The sequence below is a fragment of the Mustela nigripes genome, chromosome 2, assembly GCF_022355385.1.
Source record: "Mustela nigripes isolate SB6536 chromosome 2, MUSNIG.SB6536, whole genome shotgun sequence".
Lineage (NCBI taxonomy): Eukaryota > Metazoa > Chordata > Mammalia > Carnivora > Mustelidae > Mustela > Mustela nigripes.
Genome location: NC_081558.1, coordinates 108866590 through 108888068, shown reverse-complemented (window position 1 = coordinate 108888068; position 21479 = coordinate 108866590). Strand labels below are relative to the sequence as shown.

General features: G+C 42.1%; 1 protein-coding gene across 12 annotated transcripts in view; it reads left to right on the top strand.

Moving 5' to 3' along the window:
- The window catches only part of LPP (LIM domain containing preferred translocation partner in lipoma), a 662033-nt gene extending 640765 nt beyond the window's left edge, over positions 1-21268 (top strand). For all 12 annotated transcript variants that reach the window (XM_059391302.1, XM_059391292.1, XM_059391291.1 and 9 more), the window contains 2 exons: positions 2628-2748; positions 5693-21268. In XM_059391302.1, the coding sequence (XP_059247285.1) occupies positions 2628-2748; positions 5693-5821 (250 nt within the window). In that variant the 3' untranslated portion in view covers positions 5822-21268. The remainder of the gene's footprint in view (positions 1-2627; positions 2749-5692) is intronic.
- Positions 21269-21479: the final 211 nt, after the last annotated feature.

Genomic DNA, 21479 nt, shown 5'->3' with positions numbered 1-21479 from the left:
TAGTTTATTTCTGTATTCCCAGTGCCAGGACAGTGAGCTCAGAAAAGCCGGCTTATTTAGCTGACCCTTTCATTGCGTTGATCCTTTATTTCACTATCCATGCTCTCTTATCAGAGACATTACACCCATCCACTTATTTGTCTAATCAGCACCCGTTTGTTGATTGCCAGAAATGTGCCAGGATAAAGATGATGAAGACCGGCCCACTCTGAGCCTTGGCTCCTGTGGCTATGAAGCAGAAATGATAAAAAAAAAAGCTACTTCTTCATAATGTTGCTGTCAGTTAAAAAATGAGGTCAAGTGCACAGAGGGCTTAACAAGGCTTGGCACATAATCAGCACACAATATATGGTAGCTGTTTCAACCATCAAAAGTGGTTGTTTTCCTCAAATGTTTTATTATTATTATTATTATTATTATTATTATTATTATTGTCTGCTTAGTGAGCTGAGCCTTAAAACAGACCACCTGGGATTTAGAAAAGTCTTCAAAATGCCGGCCCAAGAACACTGTGGGGAATGTGGAAACCACTTCCTGTCTCTTTACTTTGTTTTTTCCCACCATGGAAATGAGGCCAATCGGTAGGAAGGAATCATGACTCAGCGAGAATACAGTTTATGCCGGTCCAAAGAGGAAGGACCTTGAGGTTGAACATGAAGCTCTAAGTAACATCTTTATATAGAGCAATATGGCAGACGCTTCATTTCATTAGATAGTGCCTGAAATTCCGTTGTTTGCCCTGGTCGTAGGAGTTGTTTCTGGGATTCAGAGATGGAGCAAAACCTGCCCGCTAGAAACTCACAGTTCAGTGGTCCCCAAAGATATGCAAACAATTACTACTAAAATAGGCAAATTCAGTTTATCCTAAAGACGTAAGTGATTGTGGCTGAGGAAAAAGGAGCAGGCTCACAGTTCAATGATGGGCCAAGATATGCTTCTGACCTCACAGACTACAGTCTCGATGGGCGTGGGGAAAGGAAACTCTGCACGCTGGATTCCAGAAGCCTGCTTATTTCACTACTGGTGACCCAGATCCAAAAATAATCAGGTAGTCCGAGGCATTTTTTTTTTTTTTTTACCACTGGGTGTAAATTTCTTGCATAAAATGCCAATTATAACAACTCTGATTACTGCTGCAGTTGTACCATGATCCTTTTAATTTTTCTTTCATAGCAATCAATTGATCTGCTGCTTAATTCATATTTATTTAGATTGCAGCCACACAGATGCCTTTTGGGTGCTGCCAAGAAAATTAATATGTACATATAGAGTATAATGTATGTAAAAATGCTTTGACAACCATAAAGTGCTCTGCAAAGTATTAGATTACTATCATTATTTCTTTTTAAGTCTTGCTACAAATAGATAAATTTTAACGTCATTAATCTCAAAACCATTACCATGAAAAAAACCGGCTCGCTCAGTCTGTTTGTCCTTTTTTTTTTCCTCTCCATCTCTTCAGTTTTTAATCCATGGCCATTTCAAATCATGCCTCATTTCACACCTTCCCAAATGCCACCCCTAATTTCCAGGAGATACAGATGAATGCACAGCCTGTATTTGCAGCCTCTTAATCTGTTATGAGAGACAGATTTTAGGGCCTTCGATCGTATTAAGGAATAGTAAGAGATCAGGAAATATTAGGATTCCTCACCAACAATTAGTCTCAAAAGCACATGTATGTGTATGTGTATCTACACGTCTAAGTGTTTACACCTTTTGGAAGTGTTAAGACCCTCTAAAGAATAAAGAACTTGGGGCACCTGCATGGCTCAATGGGTTAAGCCTCTGCCTTCAGCTCAGGTCATGATCTCAGGTTCTTGGGATTGAACCCCGCATTGGGCTCTCTGCTCAGCGGGGAGCCTGCTTCCCCCCTTCTCTCTCTGCCTGCCTCTCTGCCTGCTTGTGATCTCTCTCTGTCAAATAAATGAATAAAATCTTAAAGAAAAAAAAAAAGAATAAAGAACTTGATGGCTTTGGAACTTTTTTTTCTTTTTAAACCACAGTTTAACACAACTGAAACATAGGAAGTGCAAACTTGGTCATAGTGAGTTTGGTGTCAAGTTTGGTGTATTCAGACTGGCTACTCTGCTGTTTCGACAAGGTGTGGTTGAGGTTTCTTGTGTTAATTCCTAGAGCTCAGTTTGAGAGAAAGAGGCTGTAGTAAGTGGGAATGACACAATTACCAATCTCAGAATATTTGTGTAGGGCCTGGGGAGCAAGTACACAAGTCTAGAAGCAGATAGTCAAGCAAGACAAAGTCAAGCAAAGGAAACAAGTAAGGGTCCCAGGCCCCTTTCCTAGCCCAGGGTCTGTGTTTGCAATCTATCCACCAGCGAACTTCATGTCACACACCAAGTGGCCAGGAGCTCCTAGAAGCACTTCATGCACTAACTCCCCACCTCACCAAATATCACAATGTTCTTGTTTAGAAGGACCTCCACAAATCACCAAGTCTTAAATCCCTGATAGCTGAGGAAGCAGACCCAGAGAAGGAAAGGGACTTGCTCAAGGTCACACAAGACGACAGAGCAGATGTCCTCACCCTTTGCTAACTCCTTTTCTTTTTCACTTCCGGGTCTCCCCCATTGGTCAGAATCTAACCAGACCTGTGTCTCCATTTACAGGAAATTTGCCCCCCGATGTTCTGTGTGCAAGGAGCCTATCATGCCAGCCCCAGGCCAGGAGGAGACTGTCCGGATTGTGGCTCTGGATCGCGATTTCCATGTTCATTGCTACCGCTGTGAGGTCTGTGGTTAGCTCCCCACCCCCATCACTGCATGGCAGGCATGGAAAGGCCCAGCAGAGCTGGGTTTCCACAAATACGGCAATTATTCAGGCCAGGAAAGCCCCCTGATGCCTGTGTTCACAGGACTTGGGTTTTAGATCTTAGGCTTTCATTTAAGGCTAGCGACACTGGGTAAGTCACTTCACCACTCAGTCTCAATTTCCCCACCTGTGAAAAGTACTCAAATCCTTAGGAACCTCCTCAGATTTGGCTGAGTGACTAAAATGCAAAACTGGGTATTAAAGGACATTGTAAATCACAAAGTGCTAAATTAGGGACAAATGGTATTCTTGTTACCATAATTATTATTGTTACACTGCTCTTTAACCATGGCTCTGATACTTCTGTGGGACAGAAGAGTCAACCTCACTCAGGGGAAAGGAGGAAAATTAACTCCTCTCAAAGCAGTAGGAGCTTGGTGCTCCAAGTCACAGAGATTGGTTGCGTTACAGGCACTGACTGAGCATATATGACAGGCGGTCAGGTCAGGTCAGGTCAGGCTAGGCGGCTGCGAAGGGCCCCACAGAGGTACGCACAGGTGCTGTGGGTACACACATAAGAGGCTCATAATCCAGGCTGAAAATGACAAGGAAGGCTTCTTGCCCAAGGGGCATGTAGTCATTTCTACAGCAAAGCACACAAGTCCTTCTCTTATAATCTGTATATCAAAAGGGCACTGGAAGTGATTTTAAAATGTTTTCTTATCCTGGTTCTAGTTATGCAGAGCCCCCTCTTTGAAGCCATTTTCTTGTTTTTTACTAGCTCATCTGAGGACAGTACTTACCAGCTCCCTCTTCCCTCTGGGAAGGAGAGCCTGAACTGCCTTACCACCACACCCTCGCCCGTGGTTCATCTCGTCCTGCTGGGTGATCTTCCCAAGACACTGGGGATGGGGCCTCCCCGGCTCTCTAGGACTGTGTTCGATCCACTCATTGCTCTAGCTGAAACCCACCACCTGATTGATGTGGGGTTCTTTGTTTTGCCCTAGAGCCCAAGCTGCATCTGTGTCTGTGTCCTTAACATGAGAAAAGGTAATCTACCAACTTTCATGCCAGACTTTATGACTACGGAGGAACAGCCACCTCCAGCCTTAAAACCGACCTGATTCATAAGTGTGAAAAAGCTGATAGATGCCTTTGAGGTCATTTTACAGAATGAGAAACTGAGGCTTAAAGAAGAAAAGCTTCCCAACACTGCCCACACACTTGCTATGCATACCAATAGGCTTTGACCTTAAATGGCCTGGGATTTTGTGCCCAGAGTTGCATAAAGGTGCCTTTATGAGATGAGAATGAAATGAGAGCAGTAAAAATGAAGTGTGCTTTAAAGGCCTGTGAAGTTGGTTTTTTGTTTGTTTACAAAGCAATACTATAGCCCAGGAAGAGTACTGGATTAGAAGAGGGCAGACCATCATTCTAGTCCTGTCTCAGACCCCGCATGACACTGGAGAAATCATGTCCCCTTTTGCTCCTCACTTCCCCCTCTACAGAAACGAGGAGGGTGCACTGGATACCCCAGGTGGCCCCTTTGGGTTCCCAGAGTCCGGGCATTGATGGTGCCAACATTGTGGTTGACTCTGGGCTCTTCACGGTGCCCAGGTGACCGTAGAGGTCAGCTCACTAAATGCTTATGGCCATGTCATTTATGAAATTCCCTTCTTTCTTTATCGCGATGAGAAGAGTTCATTTAATTCCATTACGCACAGTGTCCCAGGTGCCCCTAGAGCAGCGGGATGGCTGCTCACTGGGGCAAGGCTGGCTTCTGGGGAGTCAGCCTGGCTCCTGCTGCCACTGCTGCTGCTGCTGCTGCTGTCAGCCCTGCCCTTTCTGAGCTCGCATTCCGTCGTTAGCCACATACAGACGGGAGCACCAGTGACCTCCCGACTGTCTTAACAGACAGCAGCAGCAGGGCGTGTGCGATGGTGCTGGCCTTTTAGAAGAGTTTCTGCTGAAGTGAGCGAGGGCCACATATGGCCAGAGGAAGTCCTGTATTTTTCTTTTCAAAGAAACTTCCATGTCCTCCCAAAGTAAGGGCCGGCATTTGGCGGTTACATGTCACTTTCCAAAATGGAGCTGCAGAGGTGTTATTGACAGTAGGACGTTGCTTTGATCCTTCCCAGCTCTGGTACTCCCTGCATTTGTTTCAAAGTACACTCACATCCAGTTTCCTCTTTGATCCTCCCAAAGGCTTGGTGAGTTGGACACGCAAGAACTCTTCTCAGTGACACCAAGGCAGAGCTAAGGGGCGCCCCCGGGAGAGGCCGGCTCTCGGTCCAACACATTCCCACACCACACTGTCTCCCTCAGAACGTGCAGCAAACCAGTACTCCCAGCACACGTTAGAGTTTTGTTTTCTCGCAACAGCTGGAGCCAGGATGCGGAGCCTAGGGCTGGCCCTTCTGCTTGGAAGCAGGCCCTCTCCAGACCTGCTTCTGCCCAGAAACGGCCCAGGAGTTCTGTCCCTGCGCCTGTGTATTTCTTTTGAGAGATCCCAAGACTCGTGATCAAGTGTTAAGATGACTTAGCAGTTAGGGATCTCCTCTTGTTTTATTTTCTCTTGTTCTTGCTGTTTTTGTTGCCTGGATGAGAGAACAAAATTACTCCTTGAGGTCCCAGACCCTTGGGTTCTCCTCTTCTTGAATGTGCATTTCCTGTGACATAACCTGAGACGGTGGGAGGTGGGGTTCGTTTTACCCTTTTTGTGTTTATGCCCCCAATCTGTCATTCGGCCTAGTTCCAGATGGTATGTTGTATCCTGGGGAAGGACCGGAGGGGTCCGGTGAGGGGTACAGGAAGAGGAAAGGTAGGAAGTGACCGCGTTATGGAGGCGTCAAACGGAAAGCTAAGGAAAACAGTCCTCACACTCCTAGTTTCCAGGTTTCTTACATCCTTTCCATTTTTCCAGGACTGTGGCGGTCTCCTGTCCGAAGGCGACAACCAAGGCTGCTACCCTCTGGATGGACACATCCTCTGTAAGACCTGCAACTCTGCCCGCATCAGGGTGCTCACCGCCAAGGCCAGCACCGACCTCTAAATACAGCTGCCTGCTGAGCTGCTTAGTTGGGGGCACTGAGAAGAAGGAAGCACAAAACAAAGATATGGGAAATACAGGAAAGGCAATCAAGCCGTGAGATGGTCTCTGTTCTTCCTCTAATATTAACCTTTCTTCAGAAGCACATAGATGATGAGATTTTTTTTTTTTAACGTTCTCACCAAATACACATTTCACATTTAATCATGTAGGACCTTGATGGGCCTTTGTTCCCAAGGACTTCCACATTTTTGCACGGATTATACTCCATCCCATTCACTTCTGCATTCCTGTAACTTTTAATCCCTATGTTTGTTTCACTTTGCATCTGGTTGAATGGCTTTTTTTAGTGTGGTATTTGCTGTCACGCAGTTTTTCTTGGGTGAGTCGGGCCAACTCACAGGTGCTTTTAGGCTTGAAGGGTCCGTCCTGTCAGTTCCACGTGGCCTGTGAACAGGAAGTATAGCCACTCTTTTTCTGTGTATTAAAAAGTACATCTTTCTGTTACTCTAAACCGGTCATGCCCCTTGGGGGCAAAAATAGTGTGCCATGTATATGTTAGGCCACAAAGAATTTAAGCTGTAAATTACATAGGTTAAAATAAGCCCAAATTTAATTGGTAACCAAATTTGATTGGAAATTCAAAATCTGTAGTGACCAGTGGTCAGGGCTCATTTGAAAACAGTTATTGATGAGAGAGATCCAAAGTTCACTTTTTTTTTTTCCTAAAGGAATGCAGGGGAAAAAAAGCATTTGGGGGGTATTTTGAAAAGCTTATTATTATCCCACCATTCTGTCTTAAGATTTCCCTTTTCCGTGCTACCTAGACCTCATAATTCAGACAAACTTTGTTTTCTCTGGAACATTACATTTACAATACTGTCCCGCTTTTCATCTCAGAAATATTGCCATGTTGTTTTTTGATCCAAACACAACTACCAAAGTTGAGTTTTCTGTTGGGGAAGACAGTTGTAAAGAACTGTGCCTATTCTTCCTCCCCCCACCGCCTCCACCCCGCCCCAGGCCCGGGTCCTTTTTGCCTGACAAATCAGAGCACACAAAATAAAATTGTGGAGTTTTGTTTAGTTTACTTTAAAACGACAGGAAAGCTTGAAAAAATGGTGAAACCACAGTTTCATCACTCCCATAATCCCACTGCAACTCAAATTGCATATCACGGGAGACGTGTTCATATCATGAATGTGACATTTATACCACACTTTTCAAAGACAATCTCTGAAAAAAAAACAAAAAACAAAACAAAACAAAAAAAAACACAACTGCCTTTCTGAGCTAAAAATATGCAGAGTCTCTGCCTAGAATCTTTATTCAAACTCTTACTGGGCACTGAAATGCTTGCTTGCCAACTAGAGAACCCTTCTTTTGGGTTCTAACTTGTTTCTTTTAAAGAGAGACGCCCATCTTTGTAACAGCAGGTTGCCATTTGTAAACTAATCGAGTATTTTGGATTGAGATTTCTTAAACGTTTCTTCAAATCTTCCACAAGTATATACTTTTAAATTATGAAGTATTTTAAGTATACACAAAATATAAATAATAATATAATGAATCCCTATATACATAACACCCAGTTTAAGAAATCAAATATAACAAATATAGTTAACATTCCCTTATGCACCCTTTCCTGAGTCCACAAATACCTTTTTCATGATTAAGTGATAAAGTTGATTTTCTTGTCTGACTTTTATTTGAATTTTTAATTTTAACCCTCAAAACAGAAATTAAAAAGTATTTGTGCCTGTTTTGAATTATACCCATGCCTCAGGAATTCCAGTTACATCGATTTTACTTTAGTAGGAATGATTGTTCAGTTTTCTTTCTTTCTTTTTATTTTTCAATAAGAAATTCTTAAGCCTATGGCCATTAGCTCACCTAAGTTAATGTGTGGCTTTTTTTGCCTTGGTCATCCAAAGAGACCACCAAAGTTGGGACTTCGCAAAGTTTTCTCGGAAAACTTTGCTTTTCCTTACTTTGCTACTCTTATCATTGGCCTTATATTTTTCTTAATGGGAAACACAATGGGATTCATTTTTGGCAGCATGTGAATTTGAAGATACTGTAGTGACTATATCTCTGAATTTCCATCCTCCAAGATCAGACTTGCTGATGACCTCAAAAAGCACTAACTATTAGACAATTGGAGAGATAATGTAATTTGCTTGAATTGCCTCAGCAATTTGTTTTCTATGAAATACTTGGGGGAAATTGTGCTTAGGCCAAAGCCCAATTTATTGAGGGATGGATTTTATCTCTTGAAGCACCATCATATTATTATGAATTTTGCCAAAAGAGGAAAATGTATGAAATATTTATACCCTAAAAATGCAATAACATTCTACTTGTTTGTTACATTTAAGTCCTTGTGTAACTAAATGTTTACAAGCCAAAACATTTTAAAGAGAGAGAGAGTTATAAGAAAATGCTGTCACAGACCATCACTGTGGCATTGCCAGAATACTGGTGGCTTTCAGTCTTTATAGTACAATTTTATCACATAACCTCAGAGTATCTTTACCAAAGAGTTTTAAAGTAAATCTCTTTTTAATATAGACTTATTATACTTTTGTAATAATGAATGTGCACACACATATGCAGAAATATTTAGATTCAGATTTCTTTTCTTTCACAAGATAGAGTAAGGAAAGGATCCTATGTTATTTTGTTCCAGGATTTCTTAAGTATATGATTTATATTGCTTTCTTGTCTTTTCTATTAATCCTTTGGTTTAAACTAATGCCAAATCACTCTTTAGTGTTTTAGTTATGTTAAGTTTTGCCTATAACAGAGACAGAAAGATCACTATTACCTGACAATTATAATTATTTTGTCTTTTGGTGTAGAGTCTTGATTGTTATTTAAATTCATAAATAATAGAAAAATCAAAGTATATAAGAGAAAGTTTGTTAAACTATACAGCTTTAAAAAATTGTCAAGAACACAAATATTTGGTAATTCGGTGTGATGAGAGACGTGGAAAAGGAAAAAAGAAACCCACTATGTCATGGGCTCTGCATACCATTCCAAAATCAAATTCCTTTACTGTCTGGATCCCTAGCTCACACTGAGTCAACATGAAGTCTCGTTTGCAATCAAAATTGCATTTGAAACTCACAACTAAGTCATGTGTCCCAGCATAAGGCACCGAGGCTTTGAGATGCTGGACATCTCGGCAGCTCAAAGACGTGGGTTTTTTTTTTCCCTGTCATTGCTAAACTGTTTATGTAGGGGCAACTTCTCTGATCAAGATTACTTCATTGGCTGTCTGCTGACCCATGCAGCCGAGTTATCAACACTATCATTGTTTCCTCACCACGCAAGATTCTGAAAAATTGTTTATGGTGATGTTTAAAGTCTATAAAATTCTAACTACATTTAAACAAGTGTTTTTATTTGGGTTCAGAGGAAGACAGAGAGCACTTTGACAAGAGGGCTGTAGTAGAGGATTTATTGAATATAGACCGGTCTCTGAAAACACAACTTCCAACAGTTTTCCTAGTTAGTAAAAATCCTATTAATGTGAACCAGCCAGGGATAACAGTGTTATTTCTATTTGATATGGTTTGGGCTTCTCTTGTCAAATCTGTGTCGGCTGCCCCCTGATCCCTCCATCATCACATTTTGAAGGGTGTCGGGGAAATTATGGCAGCTGCTAGGGAGATCAGGGAAACACTGATGTGACCTCCCAGCCTCTCACCACTCCTCTTGGCTTGGAAAGGCTTCTTTTTCTCATAGACATTTCTAGAAATATTGCCATGCTACCTTAGTATTTCACATTTGTAGTTTAAACAAGTGATTGTCCATCTGTTGCCTGGAGCTACAGTACATGTGTGTTATGAATGAAATATGACAGCATGTTCCATACCCTGCTTTAGCCATCTGTAGGAAGCCAGTAGGCTGAAAAAGATATACCTCCACAAAATGTGCCTGAAGTCCCTTTCTTGAGATCGCTCTCTCAGGGCACTTTCGTGGGAGACAGTCCGAGAGCAACATGTATATGTGCCTTATTTTTAGAGTCTCTGCGCCACTACGAATATTCACTGGAGCATCCATAATGTTAGTAATCATCTCCCAGATTTCCAAGTACACTCATCGGACAGGAAAACAAAATCCAGAGAAGTGTAAACTCTTTATCTTAATGGGTTCTAATAATGTTTCTTTTCTCCTTGTCTCTTGGAAGGACCTTGTGGATTCCTGAATTAAGAAAACACTTTTATGCCAGGAGGTGATGTTGAATGTTGTTAGTGATTGTTTATGGTCTTTCTCTGGTTGTAGTCGGATAAGGAAGACAGATTTCCATTTGCGTCTTTACCACCCACTCAGCATATCCGTGTTTAGGAATTGTCATAGCTTTTTGGTTTGTCTGTTGTCTTAATTTAATAGTGGACAGAACAGGTTGAGGTCTGAGTTATTATTATGGTACAACCGTGGACATATCAGGTTGTTATTTACATGACAGATACGTAGAATGAGATTCTTCTTAAGAGGCTGTTGTCTGGGTAGCATATTACGTACTATTTCAAACCTTTAAAAAATTATCTGATTAAAGCTCCATGGTTTGGTGAGAATTCTTCTCTCCCTCCTCGCCTTTTTCTCTCCCACCTCCTTTTTTATCTCCTGCCTTCCTTTCTTACATTCTGTCCTGCTTTTCGTCCTACCTGTTAATATTATTGTGCTTGGACTTTTCATAGGTAAATTATATCAGTGCATCCTGATCTTTACAGATGTACAAGGGAAGGAAGCTACTGTCAAATATGCATGGCATCCATAAATCCTTCCTTTAAAAGGGCATATTTTCCAGATTGTGTTTATTCATAAAGCAAGATGAGATAATAGAGTCTTTCAGATTGATTTTAATGACTTTTCATCAGGGACTCAGATCATAGAGTTCTTGGCAAATTCTTTATGACTGCCCTACTTTTCTCAGCTATATGCAAACTGATCTTTCTAAGACTAGGTTAGGAATTTTTTTAAAAAATGCAAAGTATTTTGGCCAAAACAAACATTTTTAAGTGGTGTGGCATGTTATTTTATTCCTAATGAAACTTGGTAATTTTCCTCATGGCAAAGAAAAGCCATTATCTTTCCAGAATTTTTATACATATCAACATTTTGCCTATGAGCATAATATTAAATCCTAATAGTTGAATCACAGTATTTTACAGGGGGTAGGTCAGCGCCAGAGTTGTTCTCAGAGCACAGTTCACAGGCCTGTAGTATGTTTATAAAAAACAAAAAAAGCAACCTGAGAAGAACAAGTCTGGGTCTGTCAGTAAAACATTTTGTTAAAATTCAGCTTTGAGATTCTTTTGAACTCCGGCTAATATTGATAAAAGTATGCCCTCTGTGTCCATTTTTTTAAAATCTGTTTGGAAAAAGCTTATATTTCTAGGGATATATTTTCACCTTTGGTTTCTGCTCTCACTTCCACTTTCTGCAAGTTTTCACAGGAATGACATTGATTTTTCCCTTTTCAGAGGGTCACATGTGGGGGAAGTAAAACATACTTAATACATGTTTAATTCAATACATATGTGAATTTGCCAAGTCTCAGTGGGTATGTTGTTTTGATACAGAAGCAGAGTTTTGTGGGGTTTTGTTTTTTTGTTTGTTTGTTTTAACCTGTCTCCAAGAAGAGTGGAATTCAGGAGATGAAGGAGGGATTTAAGAAAAGGGACCGTCTTGGGACGCCTGGGTGGCTCAGTTGGTTAAGCAGCTGCCTTCGGCTCAGGTCATGATCCCAGCGTCCTGGGATCGAGTCCCACATCGGGCTCCTTGCTCCACAGGGAGCCTGCTTCTCCCTCTGACTCTTCCTTCCACTCTGTCTACCTGTGCTCGCTCTCACTCACTCTCTCTCTGACAAATAAATAAATAAAATCTTTAAAAAAAAAAAAAAAAAAGAAAAGAAAAGGGACCGTCTACAACTGAAATCATGGCAAGAGAGTTCTTGTAAAGTGTGACTCTGAGAACTTCCAGAGGGGTTTCAGACATCAACAATTGTAGTTGTTTAAACAAGTAAAATATTTATATTTCCAAGTTTATGAGGTATTTAAAAATCACTACGGATAACCATATATTTTTCCCTTGTTGGAAGAAAGGGGAATGAGAGCAGCTGCTGGCCCCTTGACATGATCGTAGCTACTGCAGAAATTTGTAACACGTGTCCTTTCGCCCCCTCCAAGACAGGGGCACAGCTCGTTCTCTGCCTAAAAGATGGTGATTTATATTCTGACACACTCTTGGGCACACACCGCACTGTACCCTAAGCATCTCTGAAGGTTAGAAGTTCCTGCTTTCACACATGCAGTGTTTTTCCCTTTCCAATACTTACCTCATGATGACAGTAAGTAGGAGTTCAGATCTGTCGTTCTCTTGTTGAAATCCAGTCATCCACTCTCTGTAATGTGGTACCTAAGCAGCCAAACTATAACTGACTTGTACTCACTTTTCTCTTTTTTAGTTGCAAACACAGAAAACTAACTTTATCTTATTAACTTTAAAAAAATAAAAGGAAATATAAAATGGCTTATTTTCCTGTAAAGGACACTACTCCCTTGCCCTGTTTTACTTTCCTGCCCCTTGTGCAAGAAGTTGTAGACACTATTTTGGTTATCCAACATGCATGTGGTTTCTTTTGTGAAAAGTCTTATGGAAGATGCACTTTTATGAAATTCATAAACATTACCCCCCTTGAAATCACAAAAAAATTACTAAAAGCTTTGCTGTTTATTTCTGATTATTACTGGTTAGAACCACACTAATACATGTCTCTCTCTCCAGCCTTTGTTACAAACAAAAATTTATATTCTACATGCAAAAGATTATATATACTAGAGAGAAGAGAAAACCTATAGCTAATTCCTTTGTATAATTTAAGATACTTGCATTAGTCTTTCCTTACAATATGCCTTTTTAAATTTTCCAAGCAACTCATCCACTTAGGGGCAAAAGAAAACCTTATTCATCTAACTGTGATAGGCATTTAACTCACTGACCCAAACAGCAGCCTATTGAACATCCCGCGTAATAGATGCAGTCAGCTTGGCACTGAGTGTAGCTTCTAGTTCACTCTCAAGCCCCAGAAGTAGAATGGTTCAACAAGAATGAGACGGGTCTCGGGATGCCTGGGTGGCTCAGTTGGTTAAGCAGCTGCCTTCAGCTCAGGTCATGATCCCAGCGTCCTGGGATCGAGTCCCACATCGGGCTCCTTGCTCCACAGGGAGCCTGCTTCTCCCTCTGACTCTGCCTTCCACTCTGTCTGCCTATGCTCGCTCTCGCTCGCTCGCTCTCTGACAAATAAATAAATAAAATCTTAAAAAAAAAAAAAAAAAGAATGAGACGGGTCTCGCTATGTCATCTTGTATTATATACTAGTGTAGAGGGTTCTAGCTGACCCCAGACATCCTTTGGTGGCATTCCAAACAAACATAGAATCGTGGGCTCTTTGAGGACCTGAATCTCCTCTGTTATTTTGCTAGCAAGTCACCATCCTATATCTTAGACCTGGCCAGTATGTAGTACTGTTCACAGCAGTCCATTCTACTATTAGGGCAACTCTTTTCTACAAAAGTTCTTCCTCGTGCTGCATATAAGTTTGTCTCCAGGGCTTCACAAAACAAGGCTAATGTCTAAATCTTTACTTTGAGATTAGTAATCATGAACTCTTCCAACTCTTTGCCATTTATTGACATGGTGTCAAATCCGATCACCCTTCTGCTTCTCCTTTGAACACTTGGACAAATAGTTTTTAATTTTATTTCATGCTGCTCAATGAAACTTAGTAATCACTTTGGGTCAGCCTAAGTAGAAACACTTTCTTTGAGGATTGAAAGTAAATGGAAGTCACCCAAAGGAAACTGGTAGTCAACGTGGAAATTTCCACCAAGGACAAAGACTCGGGAGAGTTGAAGATAGATGACCCTAGATATTCCATGTGTATAAAACAGACCTTTGACATTGTTTCCTATACTCTTTTTGATGTAGCCAAAATCAAAGTCATTCTCACTTCTTGGTTAATGTTCATAAAGTCTCTTTAGCCCTCGCCCTTTGTCTCTGTCTTCCCAGTAATAACACTTTTTTTTTTTTTTTTTTTTTTTGGTCCACGTTCCCATACTGAATATGTAAAAAGAGTTCTGGTTACTTTATAGGGGTTTGACCTAAATATTTACTTGCTGATTGGTTTCAAGATTCACTTCCGTTTTCCCGTGCTCAAATATGTGTACCAAGAGATGTTGCACTTTAGACCCAAGTGAGCAGCTTCCCTGCAGATCAGTTAGGAACTACCCTTAGGAGTCTGTATTTCTCTTTACTTTTGTCTTTCTAACCTCCTCATCCTTACTCATCTTAATTTAACAATTAGTGTAGGAGAATCAGCCCCTAAGTAGCTTTGATTCAGTCAAGCTGCAGTAAGATCAAACAGGCTCAACAGGGACCCAGGAAGATGGCATCGAGAAGGGTACTGCTTCCCAGTGGCATCACTGGGGCTTCATGGAGGAGTGAAATTTGGTAAGAAATATTGAACTGATTCATTGACTTGATGAAGCTGAAGAAGATTTAAGGTACTAGAAACACTAGAAAAGCAAAACTGTCTTCAGGAAAGACCCTATACTTTAAGTATTAAAGATTCTGGAATTTCCTTAACAGGAGAAAAAATTTCCAGATATTCAGGGTCAATGGGAAGGGGGAAAGGCATGGAGGAAGGCTAATTCAATTGCTGTTTTCTATCTTGTATCTTTATAATTGGAAGATAGAATGAGCCGCCCCAATACAATCCGGCACATACAAGAAGCTTTATAGCATAGATATTCTACTCTTGGAGCAAACACACATGTCTTTTGAACACCTGCAAGAGAAGAAGCAAGACAGCCTTGTTTTCCTATTATATTAGGTCAACAATTGGAAAAGACCCTGCTATCATCAATTTCACTTGGTGTTAAAATTCCCTTTTACTGAGTCACTGCTAAGTGGTAATCCAGTCTCTGCATACGCGTCACCTATATCAACACGTTCGTAACTTCTTGGGTCTTCCATTTCCTCCATCAGACTTTGTTCCAAACTCCCCTTGACTCTGAAGCAGAACCGAGTTTGGAGATTATGCTTGCCTGAGTGCCACATAAAACTCATCTTTAACACATAATAAAATGTTGTTCCTCCCTTCATTTTCCTTCCAAATATATTTGTTTTCATTTTGGCAACACATTACATTAAAAAAAAAAAAACTTTGATTTTTTAGCTAAAGATTAAAAAACCTTTAAAGAGCCTTAAAAAGAGTCTGAAGCCTTCTCTGAGGGTCAGGTTTTAGAGTTGATGACTTTTTTGTTGTTGTTTTTATTTTCTTACTCAAAAGACAAATGGTTCTGACAGTTGGTACATACATAGCTTATGCCCTCCCCCCAGTGCCCAGCCCATGAACAGCGCCCTCCAGTTACCTGGCCTGATGATAATGGACCTTAAGGGGTTGAAAGAATCTCCACTTCTAAAAAGGAAGAAGTCAAATGCAAAAGATAGTGGTTCTGTTGAAACTCTACTTTTGTCTAATTGTTCTTTGTCAGAGGAAATGGTTCTTGGGGGACAGACTGATAGGATGTTCCGGTCTTAGGTAGAAATATATACATTCTTTCAGCGGTGCCCTGGGTTACCATGGACTGTTACCCTGTTCCTCTCCAGGTTAGAATTAGAGGGCCCTATTGGCAGAACCTGTCACCAGTCTCCTGGGCAGGACCTGGGGGTGGCTTTCTGAGCTCTAAAATAATAATTCCTAAGAGAGCTTACAAACTGCTTTCACACATGAAACAGCCCTGGGAGGAAGGTTATTAATAGCCCTATCCTAGAAGAGAGAGCTGAGGCTCAGAATTGTTAAGTGACTTGCCAGAAGCGATGCAGCTGGTAAGTGGCAGATCTGGGGACGCAGCCAGGTCGTGCAAGTCCACTGTGCTCTCCAGCCGCCACTCTAGGGGCACAGAATACCTCCGAGCACAATGTGTGCTTTGCCCAGACTAATGTGCCCCCTGTGCAAAGGCATCCAGAGCTGTTCTCCTAACCCATCCTAGACCTCAGGAGGCAAAGCCACGTGTGTGCTGCAGGGCCTCCGATGGCTAAGCGCCTGCACGCATCTTCTGTGTCATGCCGTGGGGAACGACCAGGTATTCTGTCTGACCGGCACTGTGATGATGGCGGTCGGGGAAGGCCACCACCGAGAACAGCTGTGGCGCTGAAGCACACGGCAGCAAATCTCCCCAGAGACTGTTGGTTTACTTTCCACAAAGGGGAAAGCTCAGCAGCTGTGAGGTGCAGCCTATCAACCAAGTTCATGTCATGTCAAATGCAGTGGAGGGCAGAGGCGACTGGGTCCCTAAGACAGGTCTCTCTCCCATGGGCTACGATTTATGACCCCCAGAGACAGAGACTGCTGGAGGAAAACAATGCGGAGGGTTCTTCCTTCCGGTTCACAGTTACTGAGGCCCAAGGCATCTGTCAGTGCACCAGGAGCTTCCCACCCACCCACCCCATGACTTTGAATTGTCTGCGAACAGAGGCTGCAGGACTGAATGCAGCTCTGCCTTCGGTGTTTGCCATTGGAGAGACAGGGCTGCCCAGGCCGGTATGGTTTTGGAATTCGTGTTTGCCTATTCTGGGGGTTTGGTACTGCGTTGTTCCCCGGATGCTCACTCAGAAGCCTCCGTGATACTCTAGAAGCTGCCCTATGTGGCAGGCCAACAACTCCCCATTCCTTCTCTTGAGCTGCGTTCCCCGGGAAGGTGCACCTTTTGATGCGTGCTCTTGCGCTTCCCTTTTCTCCCATTTCTCATTATAGTTGTTTGGCTTCCAGTTAAAATCTGTGAACCGAAGGCAAGGTATTCTCTCTTCATCTAGGTTAAATCTCCTGTAGGAAACCTGTAAAATGATCTCATCTAATAAGCTTTCTAGGCTTTTCCCTCTACCGTCCATCAGGCTGCTCTCAGCCTCCCTCTACTTAGTCCCTGGGATTAATGAAGGCCACATAAAGTCGCAGACAGCCTCGCACCCCTTTCCACACTCCACACCTGGAACACAGGACGGGCCAGCGGGGCCAGCAGGGTAGTACCCTTGGCGGAAATGGCAACATTCCAAGCCTGGAGAGGTGCCTCGTTTTCCTGTGAGGCTTGAGATATGCTCTGGCTGAAGCTGTGGAGAGCAGTTCTTGTAGGAGAGACAGAGTACCCCCACCTGGGAGTGGGTGACTAGAAGAAGAATTTTGAGAACTCTCCAGAATTATCTAGGTGACTCCGCCCAGGTAGAAACTCCCCCAGGTGGAGCCTGTGACATCTCCTTAGCAGGAAAAAAAGGACCGTGAGGTAGTGAAGATGGAGAAGCATCTTCCCTTTAAAAAAAGAAAGGGAGTCACAACCACTGATCTCCCTTCACATAATGTAAAGAAAATTATGAATAAAACTTCTCCTTCCTCCCTTCTACATGATGCCGTCCTCCATATGTAGGGAAAACACAATTGCGTTGTCTTTAAAACACACACCCGTGCACGTGCGTGCACACAGTCTCACGCATATGCACATACAGACGTCTTCCAAGAAAGCCGAGCCTTCAAAAAAGAAATCTTATTTTAAAACACTTGGGTTTTTCAGGCCAGGAAATTAATAATTCCTAGACCTGACCCATTTTTGTGGCTGCCAAGAAGGAAAAGAGAAAGCTCTTTAAATTTTGTATGGATCCATTTATCTCTTAAAATACGCCAAAGCGATTTGAGGTGGGGGTGGAAACCAAAGTGTTTATCTCTCCTGCCTGATTCTCTCTTTACATTTCCATGTGTGGGGAAAAGAGTAAAGCCTCTTCCCGGGCCATTCTGACTAAAGCATCCTGTTCCCGCGTTGGAAGGTGCCTGCGAGCTCTGTGCCAAGAGGAGAGAATCACACTTCCTCTCCTGACTCCATTTACTCCATCATGAGGGAGTAGATATTAAGTCTGGATGTCTTTCCTCACCAAATTATTTAATGCCATTTCTGAACTGCTTTAGAAAATGTAAAAAGGGGAGAAGCTGGTTTTTCTTGGATGCATGTCTCCTTTCTTTTCTTTCTTAAGAGACTTAATTATAAAAGGGGGAAAAAGTCCAATACCTTCTCGTCTCGTTTTCTCTGTGAGTGACAGCTGATGATCACTTAGGAACCATAAGCCAGAAGCAGGAGAAGAACATAGCCAGGTTGTGATGTGTCTGCCAATGGCGTTCATTCCTTCAGACTCAGACTTCAGAGGAGACGGGACTTTGATCAGTTAAATGCCAACAATAGAAATGGCCTGATTTTCATTTCAAATCCTAAAAGGCAAGTCGATATTTAGGCAACGTTTGCATTTTACTAACCCTTCTGCTTTGTTTTTCGATGAATGCCAAGCACATCTATGCATCAGGGAGAGATTGCCAGAACGAGCCAGAGTGGCCTAGACCTCTCTCCCTAGGTAGCACACTGAAACTGGTAGACACCGTGGGGGTCTCCTCACCCCACTGAAATGTCAGAATTGAGACATATCCTTGATGAGAGTCAGGACCCTGGAAACTGAATCTTATCACCAGTGTGTATAGTGAAGTTGTTGCAGAATCACATTTAAAAGACTTACTTCCTCTTACTCCCCGTTTACTCTCTTGGGAAAGCTGATAAGTAAATGATCCAAGAATTCTTTCCTTAGTAAACAAAGTCAGAATCTATTTCCCCCCTAAAAATCTGAATTCTGTCCTTGTTCTTTTTCAGGAAACCCATCAAAGAGCAAACGGAATTAAAGATGACACTTGATTGTCTGATCCGTTAGTGTGAATAAAATTATCCTGTGATTGAATGTGCCTTAAGTGAAAATTTAAACTTAGATGCTGCATTTTCACAGCTGGATGTAGCATTAACTTCTTCCGGGCTATCTGTGCAGCGAACTATTTTGTTTTTGTTTTGTTTTGTCTTTTAAACTCCACATTTATCATTCGTTTAGCAGATTTGGGGCTCTTTCTCTACTGGGAATATGTGCAATTATAAGACGCACAAAAAAAAAAAAAAAAAAAAAAAAGAAGGGAAAGAACTTTCTGAGTAGCAAATCTGTGCCACGAAGGAGACGTGACATGGAGATGCGGAGCCCGAGGATAGTAATTTTTCTGTGCTGCACACACGAGCTTTTATTTCGTGGCTTTGTCACAGGCTTTTCTCCTTCTGTGCCGTCACCTTTGAGAAAAACGATTGCACCTTCTCCAAGTCTGCCTTTTTAACAGCTACAGTTGAGTTGGCAAGACTTCCCCAGCTCTGAATATAGCCATTTGCCGACTCCGGCCTCTTTGCGAGACTGACTCAAATCTGTGATCTTCTGTTCAGCATACACATCAGCAAAGTGAGAAGATGAGCACTAAATATAGGCTCTATTAACTTTACTTTTAGATTTACTGCCTTCAAAAAGTGCCTATTCTGAGAAACATAAACGTTATTCCTACATATGTATGTACACACGGTACCCGGAGTCATACTGTGCAGCCTTCAAAAACATACCATCTAAAGGAGTAGGTGCTAAGATGAGGAACGCTTGCCAAATGGAAGAAAGTCACTCATTTCCAATATCCCCTCTCGAGTGGCACCGTGAAACAGGCTGCAAACACATTCCCTGAGCATTCCTTGCTGATACAGCCACTTGGTATTTATATCTGACTGGATGGCGGCACACCGCTAAGGCTTCCTGTAGTCTGCTCCCAGGGACTCGATGCCGGACGGAACTGGAATGTTCAGTCAGAAGGAAACAGTGTCAAGGAGAATTAATAGAGCCAGGATCTGTATTAGGATATGGGTCGTATGTGTGTTTTATAAACTTAGCATTGGTGGGTTTCGCCTGTCAGCCCATTTTTTTTTCCCCTCCTTTTATCTCTCAGGCTAACATCAGAGAAAATGAAAGAAAAGTCTTGGCTGTGAGGATTGGAGGCTCAGGGGGCCAAATGTCCTTGCCAGATCCTTAGAGCATCTTTACTTTGACTCCTAAAAATAGTAGCATATGTTATCGAGTGGCTTTTGTTTCCGTAGTTCTGTCGTGGGCGTCGCAGGCATAGATGCTGCTGATGGGACAGCGGCACGGCCCGGAATGAGGGACTCGTCTCCAGGTGTGGCGCAGGAGAGGGTCCGGGGAAATAGGACGAGGGAGACCGTGCATGATTTTAGGAAAAAGGGTTGAAGAGAGGACGTGCTTCCAAAAAAGATCTTTCTCAATGTGTCGTCTGACTCAACCAGCTGGCAAATTACGCTTGCCAAGTCGCTCTCTTTCCTTCTAAGTCATTTGGCTCCATGTTCATTTGAATACGCCTCTCCTTTGGGAAAGAGAGATGCCTCCAGTTAGCCTCTCTCCAAGGAAGCTCTTGACGTTGTCTTGGTCACAAAGTTATCTCCTGCCCCACCCACTTTTCACCAAAAGGAAGTAGAGAGGAATGAGCTATAGGAGATGGTTTCCATGGCACTGCAGTCAGCCACCATTCTGCCTTCCATATAAGGAGCCCCCCTACATACACCAGGGATGAGGCTGGAACAGATTACTGTTGCATAATCTCAAGTGTGGACCACCCTGCGTTAGCTGTCATCGTTTTATGAGACCAGTTGGCTCCCTGGAGAAAGAGTGATACTCTTCACTAAAAATGTCTACTCTTCCTGTTGACGTTCGTTTTCTGTTTTTACCTTATCCAATTTCAACACTAGTCATTTTCTATTTTTTAGAGCATCAGATGTCAGTGCTAGATAAGAGTTGAAGAATCTCTGTGTGGTGTCAGAAGTATTAGGATACGGGGGTTTTCTCCTTGGGAACAAGATGGTGGGGAAAGCGACAATAGGGCTCTGCTCCAGGTGTCAACCTGACGACCATGACTGTGAGAGAGAGAGTTTTGTGTGAATGTTAAATGGTAAAGGAGAAGGGGGAGACAGGTAGAGGCCAGGTTTTCTCTCCACCAAGAGCAAGAATGTCCCACTGAGTACAAGGTTAGCCCCACCACGATCAGCTGCTAGTCAGAATAACATTCCCTGATTTAGGGAAAGCCACACGAACACATATAGGGAATATGCCTTTTTTCACATATGTGGTACTGACAGAGCCATGATATTCCTAAAATATAGGTTCCTCTTTCTTATTTTATTCTAAGAAAATCACTTTTCTCCACTACATCGTGAACCATCACTGACTTATCCAAAATAACCTACATGATTCCTTATGAAAATAAGAATAAAACCTGTTATAAGCAAGTGATTTGGGTATTTTCTTTGTATTTATGTATTATCCAATTATATTAAAACATTTCTATTTACCTTCTTTTTTTCCTCTGAGTTATGTTTTTCCAATGCTCTATAAGAATAAATACAAAAATGATATTCCTTTTTTTTTCTGTAAAAGATCTGCAACTCCTTTATTATATTTAGAAATCCAATAAACTTCTTATTACATATACTTGTCTTTGTGTGGAATTCTTTTTGAGGTGGATAATCCTGGTTTCCTTTCTTCTGACCCCTTTTACTGTGATTCATTTTTTATATCATTTGCTTTCCAGATGGTCTTCTGAGAAGGGAATGCCTCTCAGAGCAAACACGATGCCAGCAAGAGTATGAAGGCACCCACTCTCCTCCACTAACAGCACAGAAGATCTTAAGGTTGGATGTAT